The sequence below is a fragment of the Archocentrus centrarchus genome, chromosome 3, assembly GCF_007364275.1.
Source record: "Archocentrus centrarchus isolate MPI-CPG fArcCen1 chromosome 3, fArcCen1, whole genome shotgun sequence".
Lineage (NCBI taxonomy): Eukaryota > Metazoa > Chordata > Actinopteri > Cichliformes > Cichlidae > Archocentrus > Archocentrus centrarchus.
The window spans coordinates 2,717,169-2,744,548 of NC_044348.1; the positions used below are offsets into that span (position 1 = coordinate 2,717,169).

The 27,380-nt window shown below is 39.6% G+C and overlaps 1 protein-coding gene across 1 annotated transcript in view; it reads left to right on the forward strand.

The window, feature by feature from the left end:
* Positions 1 to 4,989: 4,989 nt before the first annotated feature.
* LOC115778064 (protein kinase C-binding protein NELL1) overlaps positions 4,990 to 27,380 on the forward strand; it is a 281,912-nt gene continuing 259,521 nt past the window's right edge. Inside the window, exons 1-2 of the mRNA XM_030726081.1 lie at positions 4,990 to 5,127; positions 5,629 to 5,757. Coding sequence (XP_030581941.1) covers positions 5,079 to 5,127; positions 5,629 to 5,757 — 178 coding nt within the window. The 5' untranslated portion in view covers positions 4,990 to 5,078. The remainder of the gene's footprint in view (positions 5,128 to 5,628; positions 5,758 to 27,380) is intronic.

Sequence of the window (27,380 nt, forward strand, 5' to 3'; positions counted from 1 at the left end):
AAAAATGATTTTTACAATAGACGTTAGACGTCTATAAGTAAGTAAGTAAAGTAATTTTTATTTATTTAGCGCTTTTCACAGACACTAGTCACAAAGCGCTGTACATCCAGAAAACGCACAAAAACAGACAGTAAATAAACACCATAATATCTAAAAACCAATAATGTAAAGCTAAAAATAATTAAACACCATAATAGCTAAAACTAAAATTCATTAAAATTTCTCAATAGAAGGCTTTTTTAAAAAGGAAAGTTTTTAACTGTTTTTTAAAAGAATCCACAGAGTCAGCTGAGCGTAGATGTAGAGGCAGACTGTTCCACAACCTTGGTGCCACTGACTGAAAGGCTCTGTCCACCCTAGTCTTTAGTCGTGTGCGGGGAACAACTAACAAATTCTGAGCCTGCGAACGAAGACAGCGAGAAGCAGTATATTTTATGAGAAGCTGGGAAATATAATCTGGAGCCTGGCCATTTAATGCTCTGTATTAGAATTTTAAAGTGAATCCTAAAATCGATTGGGAGCCAATGTAAGGAACGTAAAATCGGAGTAATGTGAGCTTCCTTGCTAGAATTTGTTAATAATCTGGCTGCAGTGTTTTGTATTGCTTGGAGACGTGAAAGAGATGATTTGTCCAAGCCAGTAAACAGGGCATTGCAATAATTTTAACCGCAAAGACACAAGTACATGAATACTGTGAGCAGGTCAGTGTCTACAGGCAATGTAAATGTGGGAGGGTCTCCCAGAAGGCCCAGAACTTGTGAAGGGATACCAACACAACAACTGGAAAAGCTGTTTGTTTGACTCCTTCACCTCTATTACATCTACTATTCTAATTGAAGAGGCATATTTTTTTTCCAGCACAAACATCAATTATTTAGGAGAATAATGCACACCTCAAATATAAAAGTATTAAGTTTAAAATGTTATGGCACTGTTTATATTACAGTTTGTGCAATAAGAAATGCAAGCATAACAATGGTTTACCCACACTGAGAAGCTTCTGAGCAGAGTCCCACCGAGGGTAATCTACACACACACACAAATATTTGCAGAAGAATATACAAAATCTGCAGGAAAGAGACAACCTGGAAGCACTCTGTGTTTTGCATGTAGTCCATTTGTAGTCCAGGTAATATGGGCTGACTGAGACACATGACAGTCAGTGTAGAGAGCAAAAGAAAAACCCTTTGGCGAAATGTAAATTCAGAACCACTGGCAATCGCCTGCAACAATTTAGTTTTTTTATTAGCTCATTAGCTCATGGCCCAACTGTAAATGCATGGAAATCTCGGCCTGGATTACAGTTATCCATTGTCCTCTGGCTACACACGACTTGCTGATACTTCAGGTGGTGCTCAAGTCATCAGCACACAAAGCAGACGGGTTTCTAAGGATATCTAAAATTCTGTTTGTTCAGTTCATGTGCTCTTTTTCATGTTAACAACAGCACAACACTATTTCATCTTAGTATGCTGCCTGATGTCCAGTGGAAAATAAAAAGGACATCAAATAATACTAAGCCCCTTTTTCTTTTAGCTAGTTCCAACTTACCTCCAGCCTTTTCTATAATCACTCATTTAGTGAAGGTCTCGCCATTGATGTACACTTTCTCTGCTAAATTACCGCACAAGCACAAAACACTAGTATTTTTAAACTGAACCTTAGATGAAAGCTGTCATGGATGAGAAAGAAATCAGGGCTCCAAGCCTGGCATGCAGAGCAGTGGCACTCGTGACGGCACATCCACCACACTGCTATAGTGCTACAAATTTGGGCATTGCATGGGGAGTACTTTTACTCTGTGATTAATGGGTAATGATGGGCTTTCAGCAGACACAGCGGGACACTGCTGCATGGCTTTATTCCCTGGGCTGTAATATTCAGGCAGTCGTTCAACAAACACTGCTCATCAGAAGCTTAGTTCTTCATTACACAGTGTACACTATATTTCTTTCATGTCTGCCAGGGTTATCACATACAAGAACATTTGATCCACTGAAAAACGATGGTCAAAACACGAGACATAAAAGCTCTCTGAAGAGGTAACGGTACAAACTGACTAACTAGGGCGTAACTTGGGTTATTTAGCCTCTAGTGTCAGCTGCTGAAAATGGGATTTTCCTTGTGACAGCACATTCTTGGAGTCCATAAAACAAAGTGTCAGCAGAAGTCTACCTCCCCTATATGGTTATATAACCTAGTGTGTGTCGCCAGAATAATTTAAGGGTTTCCAGTTATGATCATTCATAATTTCATTCAAAAAGTCCTAATACAAAACAACAACTCTCAGCCACAACTCGTAATACCAAACAGTGAAAAGAAGCAAACTGTACCAGATAATCTGTCAAACGTGGTGCAGGTGATGTTATGGCATGAACATGTATGGCTGCCAGTGGAGCCAGATCACGTGTGTTTATTGACAGTGTGACTGCTGATAGCAGTAGCAGAGTGAACTGTGAGGTTTACAGGGCTATAGTCTCTGCTCAGATTCAACCAAACACTGCAAAACTGATCTGACTGCGCTTCACAGTGCAAATGGATGATGACCCAAAGCACGCTGCAAAAGCAACCCAAGAGTTTCTCAATGCAAAGAAATGGGATATTATTCAATACAGTAGTCAGTCACCTGATCTCAACCCAGCAGAGCAGCTTTTCAGTTATTAAATACAAAACTGAATGCAAAGAGACCCACAAACAAGCTGCAACCAAAGGTGGCTGCAGTGAGGGCCTAGCAGAGCATCTCAGAGGCTGAAACACAGCTGATAGCTATGGGTTCTAGACTTCAGGCAGTTGACTGCAAAGCATTTAAAAATGATCATTAGTAAAGTTATGTTAGTTTGTCCAATTAATTTAGATCCCCTGAAATTGGGGATAAAATGCGTATAAAAATGGCTGTAATCTCCAAACACTTATTGCGTTTACTATTATTGTTGCTGTAGATCACCTTGAACTGAAGCTTAAAAGTCTGCACCTGAATCACATCTTAAATCCACAGTGGTACAGAGGCAAAATTACAAAAACTGTGTCATCATCCAGTAACTTTATATAACAGAAGAAGCTAATAGCTCTGGATTGTATCTTGGAGCATTTAAGGCAGAGCAGATGTGTGAAAAAGACTCCAGTGAATAGTCTTCACAGGTGTTACAGGATCATCTGCCTGTTGCTGCTGTAAGCACTGAGAACACTCTGCATTCTGAGTAATGTTGTTGCACTTATATTTGAGAGAACTGCGCAATGATTTCATGGTAAAAATCACACAATATTTGAATTAACATGAATGAGGAAGAGTGCAAAAGTCTGAGGTGAAGGCACATGATGCTGACAGGAAACTGTGTTTAATTCTTGGACCATCTCGGACCATTTTTACATTTTACTTTAATTTAATGAGTCAAAATGCTCATTTTTTAATTACCTAAAGTGACTAGTTTGGCCCAATTACATGAGAACATTTAAGGAGTACATGACAGCTTAATTGTTAAAATGTAACTACATGTTATACTAATGAGCTGCACAAACAATGTTATGGAGTCATATTTTATGGAGGATAGTTTTCTAGAATTAGATAAGCAGATTTTTCCATTTTGCTACTATAACTATCAAGGTACTCTAGCCACAAAGACTAGAAGTAACTGACCTCAGGGGGAAACAACTGACCTGACTATGTCCACAAGTAATAAAATCAGTTTTCTGACACCTCTGAGCTCACTGGGTGCTAGACTCTCAGCATCCAACTGAGAAATTGAAAAATAAATGGCAACGAATTAATAAAATGTCTGTATTAATTTCACGCAGATGTTTGCTTTTTCTAGGTTTTCCTTGGCTGCCTGTGGGTGGGAACAGGAGCCCTTATAAATTTGCTCTGCTTCAGTACATAATTCCACACATGATCCTGATGTTTATGAAAAAAACAACAGAAGGATAAATAAATCAACTGGACAACACTGTGCATTTTAATTGTTTTTGTTTGATTTTTTTTCTATTTAATATTCTGAGAGGCAGGAATTTTGTAGCCTGTAAACATCACTGCCTGAGTAAAAACAATTTAAATTCTCTTTCCCTCCCTTTTCTCCTGGCTGCGCTGCAAACCTGTAATTTCAAATTACATGTTGTTTTACCCTTCAATTTTTTCGGGTTCTGGATCAGTGGATAGGCAGCGTTGTTTACAGTCTAATTTGAATAGGTGGAGGAGTGACCTGCATCCCAAAGCAAACATTATACCATCCCTGGTGTAGAAATGGCATGCACAGTTGGAGCAAGGCGGTGCACGCTGCTGCAGTCTCTGAGCAGATCCCTCTGTTCCTGCCCTCCCTAGTTTGTGTTGACGCAGGTAACCCAGACAAGCTGACAATGTAGACAAAGTAGAAGCAGGGAGGGGAATGGTATGATTAATGGTCCTCAATAAGGACAGGCTCCAGAGGAAAGAGGACTGGAGCAGCAGTGCTTATAAATCCCAAGGATTTTCCGAGGCATGGATGAGTTAGGAAAGTTGCAAAGCAAATTCCTATTATACAAACTTCTTATTTAGAGAGGACTCCATGAGCTGCAGTATGTTCATGTGGCTAATATAATGGGCTCCACTTTGTGAACTGCTGTGTTAAACTGCCCCTTGAGGCTGGAAAATCTTTGAATTATCTGTGTTGTGACAAGCAACTGCAGCCCACCTACTACAGACAATTCCCATGTCCTCCACTAACCAAGTTTCCTTTGAAAACCCTTGTCTCACCTCCAAAACTGGAAGTTTCTGTTGTCTGAGCGGAGGGGATCCTCACAATTTGACTGCTGAGAATATCCTCGGATTTTACGTCGGCAGCTCTGTTTAATAGCTGTCGCAAATGAAAGCGGATGTGTGGCACTTTGAATGCCACGTACAAACTGACTGTATACATTTAAACACTATTACCTCTCCTGGTGTTGCAATTAGAGAACCCCTGCTCCCGTATTGTGGACCATTCCTCCGTTCCTCCACATCCAAGCGAGGTGAGAGCGGCGCACAGCACCAGACGGACCGGAGCGGGTTAGTGTGGATACACAGAAGGGCATCACACTCACGGACTCTGTACACCGCAACTCCAACACAAATGGATATTTACGTGGCTCTGTTGTCCCTTTTCTTTTTTACCACACCGGGTAAGTACAAACCTCGTGTTCACTCTGAGACTGCAATGAGTAATTTTGTTGTTGTGTGCTTTTCTTTTTCTCTTATCCCCCCCCCCACATACGCTTCCCAGTTTGCACCTTGCGCGCAAGGATTCCAGATTTCTGGCAGTGCCTGTGGATTACAGCGTATTTTAGTTACTTATTTTTTAATTCTTATTCTTTTTAATCACCCACAGTTTGAAGAGTTAGAACATCCTGTGGAGAAGACAGTTGATGGCTGCGGGCACAAACGGCGCATTTTCTTTTTTTTTTTAATTTAGTGGGCAGCCTTAGCAGTATCTTGCGTGGAAATAAAAACTGCGTGACTTTTTCCACAACCAGCCATTTTAAGCAGAGAAATGCATAAAGCAGTGAGCGTGTCTGTGTTTAAAGTGAATCCAAATTGTTGCTAAAACACTGTCAGGTTTACTCCTGTCAGCAGATTGTATACCCACCGCTTCACATCCTCTAATCTTCATTTCTCTTCTACAGATTTGGCTTTCGCTTCAGATCAAGACTACCAGATTGATATCATCAATGAACTTGACCTGGCAAATGCCACCTATGGAATTACCCAAGTGGCGGGTCTTCACAACAGCAGCAAAGCCTTCCTCTTCCGAGGTAATGCACGCACTCTGATCATGTTTTCTTCATTAGTCGCGCTGCTCAAGTTCAGAAATGTCTTTTGTCTTCTCTTTTATGATTACGCGCACACGCGCACGCTCTTTGCTCATTAGTAAGTGTGAGGAAAGCCACACAGCGCCACACCTTTTGGTGTCACCGGATTAGCGGGGATGCTGAGAGAGAACACTCCGGGGAGCCTGCTCTCATAATTACTTCACTCTCATTTTGTCCCATGCAGCAGATGCCCAGAGTCTTTTAGGCACACTGACGCGCTTCGTCTGTGTTAGATATCCGCAGCACTTTGATTGCTCCCAGTGATATCCGCTGCGTAATGCCAACAACTGGTGGTTAATGGAAATCAGGCTGCTTTCACTGAGGACCCTGAAGGACGCGCAGCATGTGGCTACAACGCCTAAAGCCTCAAAGAAAAAGTCAAACACAAATGGCAGCAGTATAAAAATGACAAACTCATTTAAACCGTAGCCCCGCTGAGTTTTGTTATGGTTTGAGATGGCTTACCGGTGTCATCAGATTGCTTTACTAGCTTGCTTCTCTTCACTGTGAAAAAGACTGTTTGGCACAACTTGTACCTTCTTCCTGTAGTGCCGTCAGCTTTGCAGAGGCGGAATTGTTAGAGTTGATGCGCACTGAGGAAAGAGTGTGATGCACAGCACTGATGGAAGAGAGGGAGACAGTCAGGGTTACTTACAAGTGATTAGTTGCTCTATAAGTGTTTGAGCGGTTTGATTCTCACTTCTCACAATTGCAGACAATTTGTCACTTAAACCTGCAAAAAAAAAAAGTTACCAGCAGTTAATTAAAAGTAGGCGCTGAGTCATTTTTACTTGTCTGATATTCAGAAAGGCTTCAGGTTTTTTTTTTGTGTGTGTGTGCCTGTTTTTACCCTGTTCCAACTCTTCAACAATACAGCACTGGGAATGAACCAGTGAGTCTTTGTTACTTTTCTCACATTACTATTCAAATTTAAAGGTACGGGCACTAACACCAGCAGCTCCAGGTTTTGATACTCACAGGGTTTCGTGTGGATGTGTGTGCGCAAGTGGTTTCATTTTCTCGAGGGTTTGGCTTGGTGAGCAACTGGCCCCGTATGAATGAGATCAGAGCAGCTTGGCCAAGTCTTTTGAGGTGAAGCTATCCAAGATTGAGGGCTGGAGGCCATACGGGATACACAGCCTTACTTTTTTACACGGCCCCACACAAGCCTACACATACACTCCCACTCCAAGCTGCTCTCCCTACAGTTTCTAGGCTTCCAGGGTTGAGGTGCTGAAGCCAGATAGGGAAACAGGAGGCCAACCGAAAGGGGAAAACTGGACCTGTGACTGCTGGAGAGGATGCTTGTGTTGAGACCTATTTAACACTTTGCCTAAAATCCTGCTGCTTTACTGGCCCTGTAACCTAGATGACTGCAGCCAAAGATTTAACAATTACTGGGTCTCTTGTGAAAAATAGGGAAGTTGATCTTAAGCCGCTGTGGCTGATCGCATCACTCATTACTAAAAATGACTTATTTATATTTTGTGCAATCATATTGTGCTCTGATCTCAATATTATATTTCATCTCTGAGATTGCAAAGTTGTAGAATAATGTGAAATTGAAATGTTGGGTAAATGGCTGGAAAAATGGGGCAAAGCAGCGTTCCAGTTAATGTGGGTAATACTGAAGGGAGTGTCTTTGGCTGGGACCAATCTCAGCATCTTTCAGTCGGCTGCTCTTTTTTTTTTTTTTGTTTTTTTTTAACAGATGGTTTGCATGAAAAAATAAGTTTCAGTATTACTTCCCTGTTATAATATCAATGCACCAGCACACACCGAAGGCCAGTTTGGAAAAGGCAAGTAGGTGCAGCCACTGCTAAAAGCTGCTTAGTTGAATTTGAGAATTGATTCTGTGATGAAAAGAAACAAAAATGCTAATAATGCTCTAATAATAATGCTCTCCACTGTGCACTGATAGCACTGATGCAAAGATCCTGCATATTTTTGATAGTTTGTACTTATTATCAACAGGACTGCTTACATTACTTGTTGTCTGTGATTTATTGAATAAACTTAGTTTGCCTAGACGAGCGCTGACCTAGTTTCTCATCCTACATTGGAACCCAGATTGTCAACCTCATTACTCAGACCCCCCTCTGTCCCAGCGTTGGTTTAGATTTAAAGTAATGATGATTATTAGTTTGTATTCTTGTATCCCCCGTGGGTATATTTTGCCTCTGTTGGTTTGTCAGTTTGGTCCAGAATGAAATATCTCAAGTTCATACAGATGCTGGTATTCGAGTCACATAAGACGTTCCCTGTGAGTCTGATAAAAGTGCACTTAGAGCTTGAAAATGCAGTATGAACGTTCTGTAAAACACCTGAGTGACAGCTGAGTACATTACAAGACATTCTTACTTCCCACTGAATAGACCTTCATATATAAGCTCAGCTCAAAGCATCAAGTTGCGTTTTCTTTCTATCCCTCCAAAACAAAAACCAAAAAACCAAAACAAATTAAAGCCTAAACTACAGCCCAGTCTTTGAGTACTTAGTTACTGTCTCTGGACCCAAGGTACAGTATAGGCCATATTCAAATTGTGTTCTGTCTAAATAGGTCAGTTCAATTTGTATTGCTGTTGATTTGCATCTGTGTGTCAATATATCAAGTGGATCCAACCATCCTTTATAGTCAGTAATCAGCTTGAGGAACATCATATTTGTCAGAGGAGGAAGAGTTTTTTTTTTTTTTTAACAGAATACCCAACGTGTGTGCTGTGAATTGTCTGCAAACACTCGCCAAGCAGATGTGAAACTGTGTAGAGTGTGATGCAGACTAGAAACGGAGACTGGTTTCCTCCAAAGCAAAAAAATGGCACCTTTGGAAACCTGTTAGTTTCATTGGTAAGGCACAGCTTTTTTTTTAGGAGGTGTTGGCAAACAAATCTGCATCTTCCATGCAGACTACAGGTGAATGTGGCAGTCAGCTAGTGACCAAAGCAATTATAGAGAGGTTTTTGGTGCAGTTGCAAGTGGTCTCACCTAGCAACAGCCAGCAACCACTCGCCAAGTAGTTGGGAATACACATTTTTCTCTAGTGAGGTTGGCAACTGATTTCTAGGCCTGTGTGACCTTATGAAACCATATCTTTGCACATTGCATGGAAAGGTTGTTCTTTGTTTTTGAAAGTTAAACAAAACCCCTAAATGCAAGAGGATGCAACATGACTGTCATCCAAAGGACAAATTTCTTTTAGTCTCTGAATTCTGAATATTTTCTGATATTTGTACATTTTGAAATAAAACGACCTAATTTCTTTTATATTTTATTTTCATGCCAATGCCACTCTTTTTTTTTAAAGATATAGTTTGGCCTTTATGGCGTTATTGACAGTTCTTTGCAGTAAATAGTGACAGGCCAGGACTTGAACCTGCGCTGACCGCACCATTCATGGTCCCCCACTCGCGCTCTGAGCCACTCTGGTACCCAATGCCACACTTTTTGTTATTGCAATATTTTAAGAATTTCAAATCCTTATTTAATTGTTTAAGGTAAAGATAAAGACAGTTTGGGACAATATTCAAATATTTACTGGTTACATGTTACGTGTAATATTCTGCTACACACCACGTGGTGAACTTGGCTTTATCTGAATATGTCTTGTCATTTTAAACCCGTCTGTTTCTTCATTGACTATCTTGCTCACAATCATTAGAGTTAAATAGTTAAATGGTAACAAATTAAGCTTTGATTCTGATCTCCCTGAGATCTTTTAATGTGTCTTCTTTCAACCTTTTAGGCCAATTATCCTTAACATACAGGAACTCTGTGGTCTGATAGTTAGGACCAAAATGGCTTGTAATTAACGTTTAATCGACCCTCCTGTCGATTCCAGTCAAATTTCTTTTTTCCCCGCACAGCCTTATTTAAAATAGAAATTCACAATGAAACACTTCAGCACTGTTTGATACGGTCTGGAGAGAGATTTGGCTTGCGTTTATTGCATTTGTATGACCACTTTATTATTTAAATTAGTATTTCTTTTTTATCTCCTGTAAATAACTGGAAAAAATGTAGCATGTAAAGTAAGCTACCTTGGATTGCAGCTGCAGAAAACGTTTCTGCAATGAGAAAGTTGAACTGCAGCTCCAGCCCTCAGTCTGTTTTCTTAACCTCTTTTTCATTTAGGGGTCACAAGGGGAAACAAACTCTTGTTGATGAAATGCAGCTCACCGATATCCGTTGCATTTGCTCCCCTTAAGCTGGGTCTAGACTCCAGGAGATTTAAAATTCCTATCAGGTTTGAAATTGAGTTGCATATGTGCAAGCTCATCGGTCCCATAATCATCTAACTCTCTACAGATTTTCCTCTCATAAGAATGCAAGCACTACGGGATTTGAACAACTATCAAAACACACATTACAAGGTAGTTTAAGATTATTGTGCAGAAGGAGCAATGCACCATGTCACATGATCTCATTGGGGTATAGTGATGTAAAGGAAATGCTTTAACATGAGCTGTACTTCGCAATGAGGGTAAAAAAACAAACAAAAACTAAAGCAGAAGGCAGAGTGAGTCTGGATGTGACAGCTGTTGGAGATACACAGTCAGCTCTGGGTGTCTATTCTTGAGCAAAACATCCAACAGCAACATATGTGAGGGCATACACACACAGACACACAAACAGTTCATGCTGGCTATAACTATACTCATTGAAATGAACTGACATGTTAAGAGTAGGCTGGGTTTATTGAAAAACAAGATGAAACAGGAGGGTATTTGTTAATTTGATTAATATGAAGGCCGCCCTCCCAAATCCTGTCATTTACTTTTGTGTTCTTCTGGATTTGTGTCTCTGATTGGCTATGGTGAAAACTCTGATGTAATTAGAGTTATCTGGATTTTTCTGTAAACCTTTGATATTAACCAGATATTCTGGGCTGAATATTAGTAGTGACCAAGGTCCCAGGCTACAGTCCTGGAGTGGGAGGGGACAACTGAGTAGAAATTGGGCCCAAAACTCCCGTAGTCTGATATGGCGTTGTTTGCAAAAATTTTTTAGCAAATTACAGCTTTTTTGTATCCTAGAAAATGTAAGAGACCCTTCAGTGATGCAGAGGATGGTGAAGAGCAGGTTGGGGGTTGGGGGGAAAGTTTATACACTTAAAGAAGTCAATAGATGTGTTTAGTTGGCTTGTTGTGATACTCCTCACATGGACAACCGTTGACTCATCTGCCTGTTTTAATATCGAGCCTCAGTCACAATAAGCTCATCATTAATGTGCCGCACCTCTTCTGTTTGATCTGTGCAACTGAAGTGTAAAAATCACAAGCTGCCATTTCATCAGGACTTATTTAGCACATATCAGTTTTTGCACTGTTTCAGTGAATATGAAACATAATAATAACCAGGACTTTGTTTGATACAGTTCTAGTTAAAAAAAAAAAAAAAGTGGGACTGGTGCAGCATTTCAGATTTTATGCTGCATAGACACGCAGCACCCGTGCTAATGCAGAGTTCATTCTGGGTCTCCTTCCCAGCATCTTTACTACATCACTTTGCAAGAAGCTGCAGCTCTCTCTTTCCACTCCGCCCATCAAAACCCTGACCAGAACTACGGGACAAGCACAAGTAATGTGAATACACTAAATTTCAGCACCAGAACAAAAGTTCCATAGTTAATACGTATCAGGCTTTTCATCATCTCTTTTTATCCCCATAGTTTATTCAGCTAATGTTGTTACCAAGAGGCCAAACAATAAGAGGTCAAACTGCAGGGGGATAAAATGAAGTGAAGAAATCTTCCAAAGTAAATGTGTATATGGTGTTTATCAAATCCTCAAACTGCAAACGGCCTCATACCACGAATGAGACTGGGCTTACAATGGAGATGATTTAACTTATTTCCTAGTACTTCAAGGTTAGAGAATATTAATGTCATTTTATATTTTTCTTATTAACAAATCCCAACTGAAGGTTAAAATCATGTAACTGTTGCTCCAAGGGCTCCGACTTTGCAAATTAGCCTGAAGCTTATTGGCTTCTGCTGCACATGTAAACTGTGCTGCAAATGTGTAAAACAGAAAGGTGCAGTAGGCATAGTTCTCCTAACCTCAACCCCATAGAGTCTCTGTGGAGTTCAGGTCAGGTGAGTTGGCTGGCCAATCCTGCACAGTAATAACATGGTCGGTAGACCATTTGGTAGCAGTTTTGGCACCGTGGGCAGGTGCTAAGTCCTGCTGGGAAAGGAAATTGAATAAAACTTGTCAACAGATGGAAGCATGAAATGTTCTAAAATCTCCTGGTAGATGGTTGTGTTGAGTATGCACTTTATAAAAAAAACAGTGAGCAACCACCAGCAGATCACACGGCACCCCAAATCATCACAGAATGCAAAACCTTCACCCTGGACTTCAAACTCCTTGGCTTGTGTGCTCTCCACTCTTCCTCCAGACTCTAGGACCTTGATTTCCAAAAGAAATCCAAAATTCATTTATCCACTTCTTTTTCTCCCTAACCCAGATTAGATACTTCTGATGATGTCTCTGGTTCAGGAGTGGCTCAGTATTAGGAATGTGGCAGTTGTAGCCCCTTTCCTGAACATGCCTGTGCATGGTGGCACTACACATTGACGTGGACTGACACACTAGCCTCTCGAGGCTGTGGTCATTCCTGTTGCTTGTGCACCTTTTCCTATCACACTTTTCCTTCCAGTCAACTTTCCATTAATGTGCTTTGATATAGCACTCTGCGAAAAGTCAGCCATTACAGCAATGACCTTCTGTGGCTTACACTCATTGTGGAGGGTGTCCGTGATCATTATCTGGACAACTGTCAGCAGTCTTCCCTGGGGTTGCGTGTACTGAAATAGGCTGAGGTACACACTATATATACTGCATTTTATTTGAGTTCTTTTTGCACATTTGTCACACTTAAATATTCCAGATCATCAAACACATTTTAATATTAGACAAAGATAACCTGAATAAATACAAAATGCAGTTTTTAAAATCATGATTTCATTCATTAAGGGGGGAAAAAAGCTATCCAAACCTACCTGGCCCTGTGTGAAAAAGTAATTGCCCCCTAAAACTAATAACTGGTTGTCCCACCCTTGGCAGCAAAAACTGCAATCAAGCATTTGCAATAACTGGTAATGAGTCTTTCACATCGCTGTGAGGGAATCTTGGCCCACTCTTCTTTGCAGAATTGAGGGGTTTCCTGTATGAGTGGCCTGTTTAAAGTCAATTACTTTTTCACACAGGGCCAAGTAGGTTTGGCTAACTTTTGTTCTCTTAATAAATGAAATCATTATTTTAAAACTGCATTTTGTATTCATTATCTTTGTCTAATATTAATGTTTGTTTGATCTGAAGCATTTAAGTGTGAGAAATATGCAAAAAAACTAAGAAATCAGGAAGGGGCAAACAAGAGGCAAATATTTTTTCATGGCACTGTACATCATAAATCATATATCATTGCTGCAGAATAGCATCCAAGATGCTGATCCTTTTCTTTTTAATTTTGACTTTACCAAACCCCCCCCCCCCCCCCCCCCAAAAAAAACAAAAAAACAAAAAAATCAAGAAACAAAAAACAAACAACAACAACAACAACAAAAAAAAAAACAGATTTTCACGTGTTTCACTCTAGTGGTCAGAATTTTAATAATAATGTTCTCTAAGTTGGAGTTAGGAAAGTGACTCACTCCAGTTTTAATGCCTGGCTTGAGGCAGGGCATGATGATTCCTGTGGAATACAATGATGCTGTCGCTGAACACATGGAATAGAAGGCTGCCTAATTATCTGTAATAGGGTACGTTTTCCATGCTGTCATCTCACAACTGTCAGGGAGTGGGAAGTTAAGACTGTGATCTGACATCTCACCAGATGCTGTGAGTAAAACTGCTCATGTATGCCTGGCCTGTATGTGGTATAGGTCTAACTGACCAAATTAACTATTCAAACACTATGAGGAAGATAGAAAACAGGTGCTACCTCGTCTGGTCAGCTGTATGAAAATTCATACAACTAACTTTTGTTATAGTGCTGGAAAGCTAGATATTGTTACTAAGCTTGTACCTAGGTTGCATTACTTTCAACTAAATTCAAGTTAAACTGTAGAGATTTTGATTCCCCCCCCCAAAAAAAAAAAAAAAACCCAAAACAAAACAAAACAAAAAAACCAAAACAAAACAAACAAACAAAAAACAAAAAACAAAAAACAATTCAGTAACAAAGAGGCTTTTTTTTTCTCCATATTAAACATTTTATAAATCTGCAGTGAATGCAGTTCAAATCAATTGTAACTGTAGACAAATATTTGAGGTTATCCAGAATTACTACTAGGCTATTACATGCTTACAGATATATATTTTTATATATTTTTTCCACATATATCCATGTGTAGATACGAAGCCAGGATCCCTGGAGTAAAGTCAGCATGTGGTTCATGGAAATTTGAACATCCTTGGACACCCTGGAGGTCATGGTTATGGGAAGTGGGTAGGTTTTGTAACAGTTGGTGTGGAGGACAAAATGACACAATTTCAGTTATATTTAAAGAGCATCAGGGGACTGATTGGACAGAAAAATCATTGGTGACATATAGTGAGGTCTGAACTCTGTATTTATAGGTTTTGACATCTTGTTAAACTGGAATTGGAACGGAAATTGAAAAAAGGAGGAAAAGTATCGACATCCATAGAAGAAAGACGGAAGAACTAAATGGAACAATAACCACATTTTAACATAGTTTATTTAGTATAACTGCCATTTTTCCTTAACATTAAACATAGTAATGTTTGCATCATGCTTTAAAAACTAGTGTCACAGAACATAATCCTAGGTTGGCACCTCGTATTGTGCTTCAGCCATGGAAGTCAAAGAAAATGAGCAGCTATGTGTAAAATGGTAATCAGCACCATGGCAGAGTGAACAGCTCCTCTCCAGACTCACTGCAGTTAACTCGGGATGAAATTTCAAGTGTCAAACTAAAAGAAAGAGGAACCAGAATTAGAGTGGCTTATTTGAAGCACAGTTAGAAGTTATTATAAAAGACAGACATAACATAATATTCCTAAATTATCCAGGTTTCTGAATTCAGGTTATCATTAAGTGAATCCTTTTAAGAAAGCACATTTTACTTTTGTGCAGAGAAATACTACCACAGCTTCAGTCAGGGATTTATTATCAGTATGAAATGCTGTAGCACAGAAATAAGACCAGCTTTACTCAACAAGAATTGCTGGAGCACAAATGTCTTTATATAATGGGTTTAAATGGAGAAAAAGCTCTTCAGCGCTCATAGCCTCAGGGTCTGCTGGAATCTCTTATAAGAATGAAAGAACAATATCTGGTGCCATTTAATGGTGTTTAGGTGACTTCTGCTTGATCAGATAATGCAGAGTGTTTGGTGTACAGCAGGGTTGTCAACATACCACAATTTCAAACTTGATAACGAAACCCAGGAAAATACTCGATACTGTTTTTGATACCACAGAGCAAAAATGACAAAGAAATAAAGAGTCTTTTAAGAAAAAAAAAACAAAACAATAAGATAATAATTACAAACAAAACAAAAAAACACAGTAACTGTAAGTTACAAATACCTAGTATTAAAAAACAAAAAGACATTATATTAGGTCATCTGAGGTACTGTTGTGCTTCTGGTGACTTGGCAACATATTTTCATTGCCGATCAAATAGAGCTGTTAAGGTAGCGGCTACTGTTTCTATTTTCTGGAAGACTGTTTCTCAGCTTCAATCTGGGACTGTAAGAGAAACATAAATAATAGAAACATAAATTAGAAACAAATAATGGTGTTATCCGGTTAGATTAACATTACAGACGGGCAGGAATGATAGCGTTGGCTGCCCACCCCCCCACATTAACTATTACTTGATTATAGCTGCTATTTAAACCATAACCCACGGCTAACATGACTATCAGGTATTTGCTAATATTTATAATTGTGTGCCAGCTGGGTTAACATTTATGTTGTGTTTAATATTTCAATGTCATTACAGGGGTTTTACTAAACTCTCCTCATAAAGTGCTGTTCAGTGTTGTGAGCACGAATTCAGCTGTTAATGAAGGAGAGACTGTGTGTCTGTATGCATTTATGAAGCATTATAGGGAACGCAGTTCTGTGTGAAGGTGTGTGTGTGAGATGGAGAATGCGAAGATGCTACGGTTGGTATCAGTACTGTTGCAAATGAATATTTAATTCAACATTAATTTTTAGTATCGAATTAGTGTCCCGAGTATTTTTCTTTGACAACCCTAGCGGAGAGAGGAGAATGAACTTAAAAAAGCAAACAAAAATAAAACCTTGGGGTTGACTTGCAAAAGTTTTGATCATAATCTGCACATTATCTGTCAGCAAGGCTGCCTTCGTGCATTGTATTTCCTAATTCTTTGCTTTTCCGTGCTACTGGTTCTCCTGCAGAGCCCCATTTAACTCTCAATTGTCTTTTAATAGATTAAGCGGTGCTTTAACTACTGTCATATCTTGTGGTGACAGGTGTCTTTAAATAATTTAATGTGATCATTCAGTGGCTCATTTTAGCATCAACAGTGATTTAATCCATCAACTCTGCATAATTGACAGAGTTCATGATTGAACTGAGGGCCGGTTATATCTGGCTCTTTACAGATTGATTCTTGAAACACCACAAAAACACAAATGCCTTGAACCTAAAATGTTTGGTCTTTCCATTTTTGTTTTTTTAGTATTGCAGGTCTACCCTCAGGTAACTGTGGAAGGTAGAAGGTTAACAAGACAGGCGCTACATTCACATCCCACCCTGCAGGTTCCCTTTCTTCTGAGCATATCAGCACTGTGCATGTTAGTCCTGTTTTAGAAAGTCAAAATATGCCAATCTTTGATGTGCTCTGGTGAAATGTTATCATGCTTGTGTCAGGCAATTGGGCAGGCAGAAGGTTTGGCTCCACTCGAACGGATCTGTCTCTTCTCTTCTGGTGGATGGGAGACTAAGCTGCATGTAACAAAATAGAAAAGGAAAATGGCCAATTAAAGAGCCAGATTTAGCTCATAATTGCAGATCCTGCGCTGAAATTAGGCAGTAGGTGGTTTAAGGAGGAGAATTAGGTGATGAAACATTTAGAAATCTTGATAAATACAAACACACTGCGGGCACAATATGATATGCTATTTTTATCTCGAGTTGTTTTTTGTACTAATTCTGCAGGTTTGTAGTAAAATGGCTAGAAACTGAGAGATTTCAGTGTGGTCTCAGTCTCTCCTGCATCCATGGTGTTGCTATTTATACCTCCCCTCCCCTCTTCTGACTGCATAGCAGAGCCGGGTTGCATATGGCACAGATATTACAGAGAGAGAGAGCCCTATGCTGCCAGGCCCGAGAGGCTGTGGGCAGTTCACAGGCTGCGAGCAGCTAAGGCAGGCTACAACTCTAAAGTCTACAGCGCGCAATCCCAGCCACTGAATCCAATGGAGGCTATCAAACCTTTCATCTTTTATGTATGAGCTTCCTGGCTGTCCTACTGCTAGAGGAGGCGAGACACTGGTCCCACCTCACAGGAACCTCCGTGGAATTATTCCATCTGAATAATTCATCTTACATGAGTGCGATATCTTTTAAAGGGACAGACATCTATTGCCCCTTCCACCCCCACCCAGATGTCAAATTAAAGGCAGCGCACAGGATATATTTTCAGATACAAGTGCCATTTATTTTGAGTGTAGGAAATGTGATCTTATCTGGCATAGCCATAACTAAAATACATATAATTGGTATACAGTATCATGGTCTTCTAGGATCAGGATCAATAATGAGAATTATTGAGAAGCCCTTTAGTAAAGGTCCTCTGAACAGAATTTTTTTTTTTTGGTCCAGACTGGACTTTGTTGTATGTTTTGCTTTCATCCTATTTATTTTAGTAGGTGTTTTTTTTTTTTTTTTTATCATCAAAGTTTAACTCCTGTACATCCTCTGATGTGTATTTTGTTTGCTGTTATGTTCACTTCTGGTTAGTTTTGAACTTGCACATGAGATCTTTATTTTTATCCCTGCTGAAGGTGTGTCACGTATTTATAGCAATGTCAGCCTGCAGGCTGTTTGATATTTGTCACCAGCCAAAAATATGTCAGCATTTAGTGAATATTTTTTTTTTAACAATTTTTGAACTGACATCTACATATACATACAATAAAATAACTATTTTTGGGCAGTGTGGGTATGCATGTTGAGCTGTGCTTGAAAACGTTCTTTGAGAATCAGAGTTGTCACCGGATTACACAAAGAGAAAGGGTTTCCCTGTGGGATCAATAAAGGCCACGCATTGAACTGATTTATAAAGACATGTTATGTATTTTGAGATAGAATGGTGCATTGTTTTTATAGGCATGTAGTGGTACATGCAGCGCTGGTGTTATGGACGAGCCTCTTGGCCCAGTGAAATCACTGCCTCCCCCCCAGCTGAATTCTGTTCATATACTACAACTACTGTACAAGTTACATGAATTCATGCAATTTGCTAAGGAAGAACTTAAACACCCATACTGCTGATAAGTTATTGCAGTGTGAGCTCAATTTAATTATTGGGTTAACAGTTGTTTAATGCTTCTGCAGCAATCGTGGCAACCACCACGACTGGGCAGGACGCTAAGTGGATGGACCTTTTGGAAAGTGCCCCTCATGTCTCTTTGAAACTAAAACAAGGTCATTCATCAGCTTGTGCAGCTAATTTTAAAGCATGATCCTACTCAAAAATTGCAAAACAAATGGAAATCTGTTGAGGATATTCTGTGGTCAGAGTCAGCTGTCCTAAAGTGCGGTGAGTTCATTGATCACTTTTGCACCCAGAGAAAATATTGCTCTTTTGTTTTCTGCTTTGCCTCTGCAATCTAATCTTTGCACTTTTATAACTGTGGCTACATTTCTCCGGTCGTGTACTGTGCTTGTATGGTTGTAGTTGTGCATAGCGTCTGTGAGTGACTTGAGGCAAATGACTTCAACCAAATGTGTTACTCTACTACGAGCCTGACAGCCTACTGTCTTGTGAATCAAATACTTTTAGATGTCTCTATATGTGTACTTGCACTATGTGAACCAAAATTCCAGAACAAAAGGTACATCCAAAAGTTTTGGCTATGGATGTTGCTTTTTAGCTTTAGCATGCTGCCAAAGTTAGCATGGTACTATACTGTGATGGGCAGACACAATACCAATTTTGTTAAACAGTATAGAATGTGTTAATGTAAACTACGTGCAGAATTTGGATTTTATTCTTCATTTTGTAGAACTCACTCCGGATGTAAATATCAAGTTCTTTGTTGCTTGGTCTTCAATACTGTTATGGCAGTGTTACAGCAGCAATTTAGTAGTCTGTACCAGTACCAGTAGAATTACACGATTCTTGATACCAAAACAAAAAGTTAGCTGTGAGGTATGATGTTTACAGGGCAGCTGTCTCAAGCAAAATGGTAAGATGTATTTCTGGGTAACAAAAGAGGGACAACACTTTGGATGTTGTTGGATTTATTGTTGAATTGAATCTCATTTACCTTGAATTCTTTGACCAGATCTTAATGATATTTTAGATGCTTCGTGAAATTGGAAGTATTGCCTCCCTTGGTCTGAAAAGCATGAGAGTATGGATTTCACAACTATCACCACAACTGCAGCAATCACAATCTTCCATGTGTAGTTTTTGCAGTCTCATGAATAGTTTTTCTTGTGATTGTGGCCATTATTTTTTCTTCTTCTTTAGCATATAAAGGTAGACTAGAACACCTGTAGACATTTACTGCCCCTGTCAGCTCTGAAAGAACTGCACCCTCTTTACATACTGCCCAGGGTCCCTACAGCGCTTAAAAAAGAATTAAACTCACAGTCTTCATTGGAGATGAGTTTGGAGCATCAGACTGGGAGTCACTGAGAGAAAGGAGATCGTTGTTAGATCCGTGGGTAGCAGAGTTTTCAGGTCCAGAAACAGAAGGCAATGAATGTTCAGGCTTTCTTGTGAGATTAGTAGTTTGGTCCGGGGAAGATGCAATGGTTTGCTCATGAACAGGTCATAGGAGGGGGGGTTAATGGTGATGAAGGCAGTTCCAGAAGGTGATTTCCAGAAGGCAAACCAGCTCAGCAAAACAGTAAGGGAGATCCAAAAAACTGTGAATCCTTGGATCCACAGGAAAGGACACCGAAAGGAGGAGCAAGGAAAGCATGTCAAAAACAGCAAACAATCCGGTGAAGATTAGATGCACAAGCTAATTAAATTTGAACAACGGGTGAGTAGGCCGAAGAGGAATTCCAGCCAAAGGCGGGAGAGAGAAACACAACCAAACCAGTGCCCACATGACAATTTTCTGTATAGCAGAGAAAAGAATTTCATATACTGTTAATCCCTACCCTAATTTCTAACAGGTTTATAAACAAAAAAATGTACAAAATAGTATATTATTTGTATTTGATTTTATCTTTTGTGATTTAGCACATAGCTTTCCAGATGGTAAAATGATTTTTTTTAAAAGATTGCTTTCGCTCTAAAGTTGGTTCTAATCTCTGCAGGACATCTGGTCATAGAAATTGTAAGCCTGGCTCATCTAGCTCATTCTTGTGTGCACCGTATACACTCGCACACATACACAGTAGATAGTTACTTCTTTAATAATACCACCATGCACTGCAGCATCCCTACAGAGTTCACCACACAGAAGGAAGCTGGATTGTTTTCTCCCTTTAACGAATCATGAAGTCTATTTTTATGTTTTAGACAGCAGTGAATGTCTTTCTTTGTCTATACAGAGCCCTTAGATGTTTCTCTTATGAACAATGCAAGTATAAAACGGACTGTTGAAAGCTCCTTCTAAAGTCTGGTTTATTATCACACACAGAGAAATGTAATCTACAATACAACATGCTCATCTTTAATTCCACAGCTGCATGATTGGAAAGTGGCACAGTAACCTCAGCATGGAGCAATTAAACCCTGTCTATTTATCGTTGTCTCAAACTGTTCGTGGAAGGTGCAAGAATGAGCCTTCAGCACCTTCCAATCTCTATCAGAATCCTGATATAATTAGCCCTGCTTTGTCATGCCTGGGGCCATTGTCTTTCTTTTGATGGTATCACAGTCACATTGTAATTGGATTCACTTCCACTCTGGTGGCTTTATAACCCATCATAGATCGGATCTGGAATTTGTTGTGTTATGGCTAATTACAGCTAATGACCTTTTGGTAGCACCTAAACACATGAGATGCACATTAGCAGCCAAAATCTTAACCAAAGAGCTGCACAGAAGAAGGATATAATAATAAGAGTTATCTTAATGTTAATAATAATAATGATGATAATGCCAATGATAATAATGATAATGAAAAAAAAAATTATTTAGCATGCACCGAACTGTTTGAGTTTGCGTTTACCTTGTTTCATCTTTTCATTCAGTGTTGTACGTTAAAATAATTTTAGAAACTGAACTTTATAAATTATTACCTAACCAAAAAAAATCAAAAATCAAATAATAATAATAAAATTACAATTAAAAGTTAACATGCAATTTTTATGTAAAGAATACTATTTACTATATAGGGCAGCACAGTGGTGCAGTGGTTAGCACTGTTGCCTCACAGTAAGAAGTTCCAGGGTTCTGTGTGGAGTTCTCCTCGAGTTTGTGTGGGTTTTCGCTGGTTTCCTCCCACAGTCCACAGGGGGTTAGGGTAATTGGTGGCTCTAAATTGCCCATAGAGGTGAACATGAGTGCAAATGGTTGTCTGTCTCTGTTAGCCCTGCAACAAGCTGGCAACCTGTCCAGGGTGTACCCTGCCTCTCGGATAAGCATAAGAAAATGGATGGATGGATGGATGAATACTATTTACTTCTAACTTACTTTAACCGATACTAGGTTTGGGTGGAATTTTAAAATTGTTGAACCAGAAACTCCACTATCTGGCAGTTGTGATATAATCACAAACCCACTTGTTTGTGGAAAAGGATCCAAAACCGTCAGCCCAAGGGTGGAAATGAAGCAGTATGATGCCTTGTATCCGCTTCAGTGTCTGTGAAGAGCTAGAAGCTTTTGGCTATTTTACTTAGCAAAATAGTCTGTTAGCTTAGGGGTTTGTCAGACAGGGCAATGTTTGTTGTTAATATCTACTATATAATTCCAGGTCTTCACAGTACTACGCTTGCTAGCTGAACGCGGTCCAGTACATGATCATTTTCAGAGGAATTGTTTTTTTTCCTTTGGTTTGTTAAGCCACTTAACAATAAGCTTGTTTAATAGCACCTGAGAGAATAAAAGTGGTCATACCATATATTTACTTTCAAGCTTGTTAGGATTGTACAAACTCTGTTTTTCCCCTTATATACTTTTGTTCAATGTATGTTTGCACGTTTCAGTACATCGCTGCACCTATTTCCCATCTTCGAAAAGACAAAGGAATGAGGGGTGGGCCAAGACTTTTGCACAGTACTGTATATGATATGTCCTTCAAAAGCATAACACAAATAAAACTTCCTAACTTTCCCATAAAAAACAACAAAAGAAAACTGATCTTTAGTAAAGGTATAGAAGTAATTGGGGAGTTGGCATCCACCAGGCTCATCTGCTATTGGTTTTGTCAGGGACTGTCAACACCAACGGGCTGGTTACCAAGACAACACTGACACCATTATAGCTTTGCATTGCTAGTAATTTGCCATACCGCAAGATGCAACCACAGCAGCTTCAAGGCAAAAGGTGTTACTGACAACCTTTAAACTCAAGCTGAGGGCCGTAACTTGCCGGAGCGATCGCTGAGCATATCGCTGTTGCCATGTGAACACCTCGCCAGCCCAGTCTGGATGATTTTCATGTTTCAACTTCATGTGATGAAGTTCCTCAATGCCTTTAGGCACCTTACACCTCACTGTGTCATTTCTAACTTTGTGTGTGTGTGTTTCTCTGTGTGTGTTTCCTCTTAATCACTTTGATGAACCAACATAAATTACACTGGTTAACTGTCGCAATTAAGCTGATTTTGTTGATGACACCCGTGGCTCTTCTCTGCTTTACCAGAGATTCCCGAATCTTTGATACGGCAACCTAAGATGACATTCTGAGAATGCCTGGGCTCATATTTAGGGGTAACTTGTAAATTCAGAGCTGTAATGCAAAAGTTAAAAAAAAAAGTTGGAAGAATGGTGCAATAGGGCAGCAATGTTGAGTCATATCCACACAGGTTCAGATTGCATTGAATTGAGATGATGAAAGTTTGGAAGACAAGTACAGGAAGAACAAATTCCTCCTCTAGAGCAGTGGTTCCCAAATTGATAGCCTTCAGTTAAGCCCAGATGTGCCATATGGTTCTGTGTCAACCATTCATATTGTAAATGATTGAATTTTTATTTATCATATTAATAATTAATATGCATCCTGATAAGGTAATGGAAGCAATTTATGTGCTAGATAGGCTTTCTGCAGTCCAAAGCGAAGCAAAAAAAAAAAAAAAAACCTAAAAGGTGGCATTAAAGGTCCCTTAAAATATAAAATGGTAGGGTATAATTTTCCGACCGAAGCAAGATTACGAGGCCCAACACAACACAGCGAGGAGCAATCATAACTCTGCCCTAAGTTATGGAGAAAAATGTTTTTGGATATGTGTCATAATGACTTCCATTGAGTCAAATAATTCCTCTGAGGTGCAGCACGACGCATACAGTTTTCTGGAGAGTCATGCATTTTTATATGTCCTTAATCGAGGTGGGGTTCTTTTTGTATTCGCCCTTTCACAGGGTAACTAGGAGGCTGTGGCCAGCTTGAGTTTGTGGCAGTTAACAATGGATTAAAACTGTGATGATTTTTCACAGGACAGGGAAAAGAAAATGTATTCATAGAAAAAATTCAAATAATCTTGCAGCCTTTTCGAGGGCTGTAACAGATATAATACTCATAACACTGTTTCTTCTCTATGCACAAAGCTTTGGAGCCAGTGTTTATGTCCAGACATCCTCTTCTGTTTGTTCACAATATAAGTTATAATTGAGAACATTTTCATTTTGTATCTCTCTAGATTTACCAGATATGTGTCGGTGCATAAAGATTCCAACATTTCTGTTGATATCTGTTGGTTTTTGTGTACGTTTTTAAAATTTGTGTCTGTTATTTTTTTTTCCCTTTCATACATTTATAGTCATACCCATTTCTGGCCACTGAAACCATTCATTCACTAAGTTTTCTTCATTTGAGGAGATGAAGTCAGCCAGTTACCTTTTGGTGTGTTCAACAACAGTCGGTATATTAGGGGTGTCTCGCTAACCTGGCTATCTACATAGTTTTGCATCCATCGGTCATTTTCCTGTAAAATACTGTAATTATCAAGAAAAAGAGGTTGGTTATGATCATCTGCGTGGCTAAACATCTATCTGTGTATCTTGGAAACATCTGTATATTTTCTTTTAACCAGCATCATTAACACACAAGAAACATCTTTGATTTCCAAGAATGACTTTAGTTATACCTGTAAACTTCTCAGTTCATTTTTGATCATTTTTCTTTCTGTGAACAATATTAAGTCACCAAACATCAACAAGAACATTGTTTTTATATTTCCGATTATGAAAATGAATCATACTGTGGCTTTATTTGCAGTTATATAAACAGAAAAAAAAGGCTAAACCACAACTGTAATGCAAAAAATATCTCTGACGTGAATGGTGCGACTTCGCTCAGAGTTGGATGAGTGATACATTTTGGCTCAGAAACTGCGGTTTTGTTCCAAAACGTAGAACCTGTCAAACTTTTTTCCACTGCTTAGATTGAGAAGAAAAGCCCATTTTTGTGTGTGTGTGCCTTCCTGTCAGTCTGTCTGCAACATTTGTTGGTTTTAATTTGTTATCAGACCTTCATTGCACAGTATTGGGGTGCACCAGTACCTCACCTGGAAGAACGCAAGCCACGGCCTGTATTCTCTCTTAACTCGTCTCCAGCTCAAGTAAAAGCAAATAATGTAATTTTTAAAAAGAACATGTGAGATATCGTTGGATATGTACTGTACCTGTCGCAATGATTTTTAGCTTGAGCACATGCAAAGACCGACCACAGAATCCTTCAGTAAATGATCAAAGTATGCTGGAATTTAAAAAAATAAATAAAAAATATGTGAGTGGAAGCTGCCATTTTGTGTCATTTGGGGTTAAAGGAGGAAAAAGGATACCAAAACACAGTTAGAAATGTTGCTGCTCTACTTGACTGCAACCCTTTTCATGTCTTACAGTTGTGTCTCTAAGGCGAGTTACTTTGATGGAAACTGAAGAGGCGCATTCAGTAAATAAAATGAGCTTGCTATTTGCTTCCTCAGCAGGCATTGCAACGTGAATACATCACCCTCTTAAAATATTGGGCCTAAGTGATTTTTTTTTTTCAGGTTTTCCAGAAAAGAAAAACAAACTGAACCAAACACTGAACATGAGATGATTGATGTAAAAATAAAACTTTCATGGATATGCACAATGTGTCCTTTAATATCAGGGCCATAATGCATCAAGTTATGACAATAGCGAGACGAGTCTCTCACCTCCAACTTGTCACATACAGGACCTTGTACTGTATCACTCTCACTCGAACAAATAAAAAAATACAGGTTACTGAACAGAGCTTTTTGAACAACTGAAATGAATTGCAGTATATCTCACTGTATTTAACATTATTTATATGGAATTGCACCTCCACAAGTTGAGCAAATCAGGTTGGGGTTGAACAACTGTCACCGTAACCCATATAATGGAAATGCAAAAGGCTGGAGCCAATCCCAGCTGCCATAGGGAGAGAGGCTGTATTCATTTATACATTTAATTCCAAAAATGAATGGTGAGAAGAGTCAAATGATTGTAGTCAGATACATTTGTGCACCACAGACATGGTTAAAAATAAGGGTCTAGGATTCAGCTCTGATCATAATATGAAGACAAATAGTGAGAGAGGTTCTCCAGTCTAATGTAAAAATGGCTTGACAGCATATTTCTGGACATGGAACATATTAGTTCTCATTTGCAAGTATAATTCTACATTTTCCCATAATAGTGATCCACCCACTCAGTTAGTGATTAGTTGCAAGGGACAGTTCCATTCTTAGCTCTTTATCTCTTGATCACTTTTGTCTGTCAAGAAATTAATTTGCGCTGTGAAATGTCAAGAAATTATGAAAATAACTGACATGTTCCAATAGCTCTTTTTTGTTAATCAACTTGCAGTTACGTAAGGTAACATTTTATGGGGGAATTCGCACATTAACAGTAACAAATAAGAGAAACAAGATAAGAAAGCAGAAAACATTTATATAAGAGTGCTGCTCTTCTTTCCATTTACATAAATACTTGAAAAAATTAAAGGAACACTTTTTAATCAGAGTATAGCATCAGGTCAGTTAAGCTTCTGGGATGTTGATCGGGTCAGGAAGTAGCAGAGGGGATTTTTAATCAGTTTCAGCTGCTTTGGTGTTAATGAAATTAACAACAGGTGCACTAGAGGGGCGACAATGAGACAACCCCCAAAACAGGAATGGTTTTACAGGTGGAGGACACTCACATTTTTCCCTCATCTTTTCTGACTGTGTTTTACTAGTTTTGCATTTGGCTAGAGTCAGTGTCACTGATATAGGCATGAGGTGATACCTGGACCCTACAGAGGTAGTCAAACTCCTCCAGGATGGCACCTCAATATGTACCATTGCCAGAAGGTTTGCTGTGTCTCAGAGCACAGTCTCAAGAGCATGGAGGAGATTCCAGGAGACAAGCAGTTACTCTAGGAGATCTGGACAGGGCTGTAGGAGCTCCTTAACCCATCAGCAGGACCAGTATCTGCTCCTTTGCGCGAGGACGAACAGGATGAGCTCTGCCACTGGTGTGAATGTCTCTGAGTTCATGAGTATGGGCTGAGGGCCAACGTCATCTAGTGGGTCCCGTGGTCACTGCCCTGCACCATAGAACCCGATTGGCATTTGCCATAGAATACCAGAATTAGCAGGTCCACCATTGGCACCCTGTGCTTTTCACAGATGAGAGCAGGTTCACCCTGAGCACAGACGTGAAAGAGTCTGGAGAAGACATGGAGACCGTGATGGCACCTGTAACATGGTTCAGAATGACTGGTTTAGTGGTGGGTCAGTGATGTCTGGGGAGGCATATCCATGGAGGGAGGCACAGACCTTTACAGGCTAGGCAATGACACCCTGACTGCCATTAGGTCTCGGGATGAAATCCTTGGAGCCATTGTCAGAACCTGCGCTGCTGCAGTGGGTCCTGGGTTCTTCCTGTTGCCCAACGATGCTCAGCCTCATGTGTGGACAGTATGCAGGCAGTTCCTGGAGGATGAAGGAATTGATACAACTGACTGGCCCCCAATGCTTGCCTGACCTAAATCCAATAGAATACTTCTGGGACATTATGTTTCAGTCCATCCAATGCTGCCAGGTTGCACCTCAGACTGTCCAGGAGCTCAGTGATGCCCTGGTTCAGATCTGGGAGGAGATCCCCCAGGATAACATCCATCTCATTAGCAGCTTTCCCTGCTACTACCGAGTACCATTCTGAATTGCACCGATTTTCAGGATATCTTTGAATTCAGTCCTTTGTAGATTGATAATTTCCAT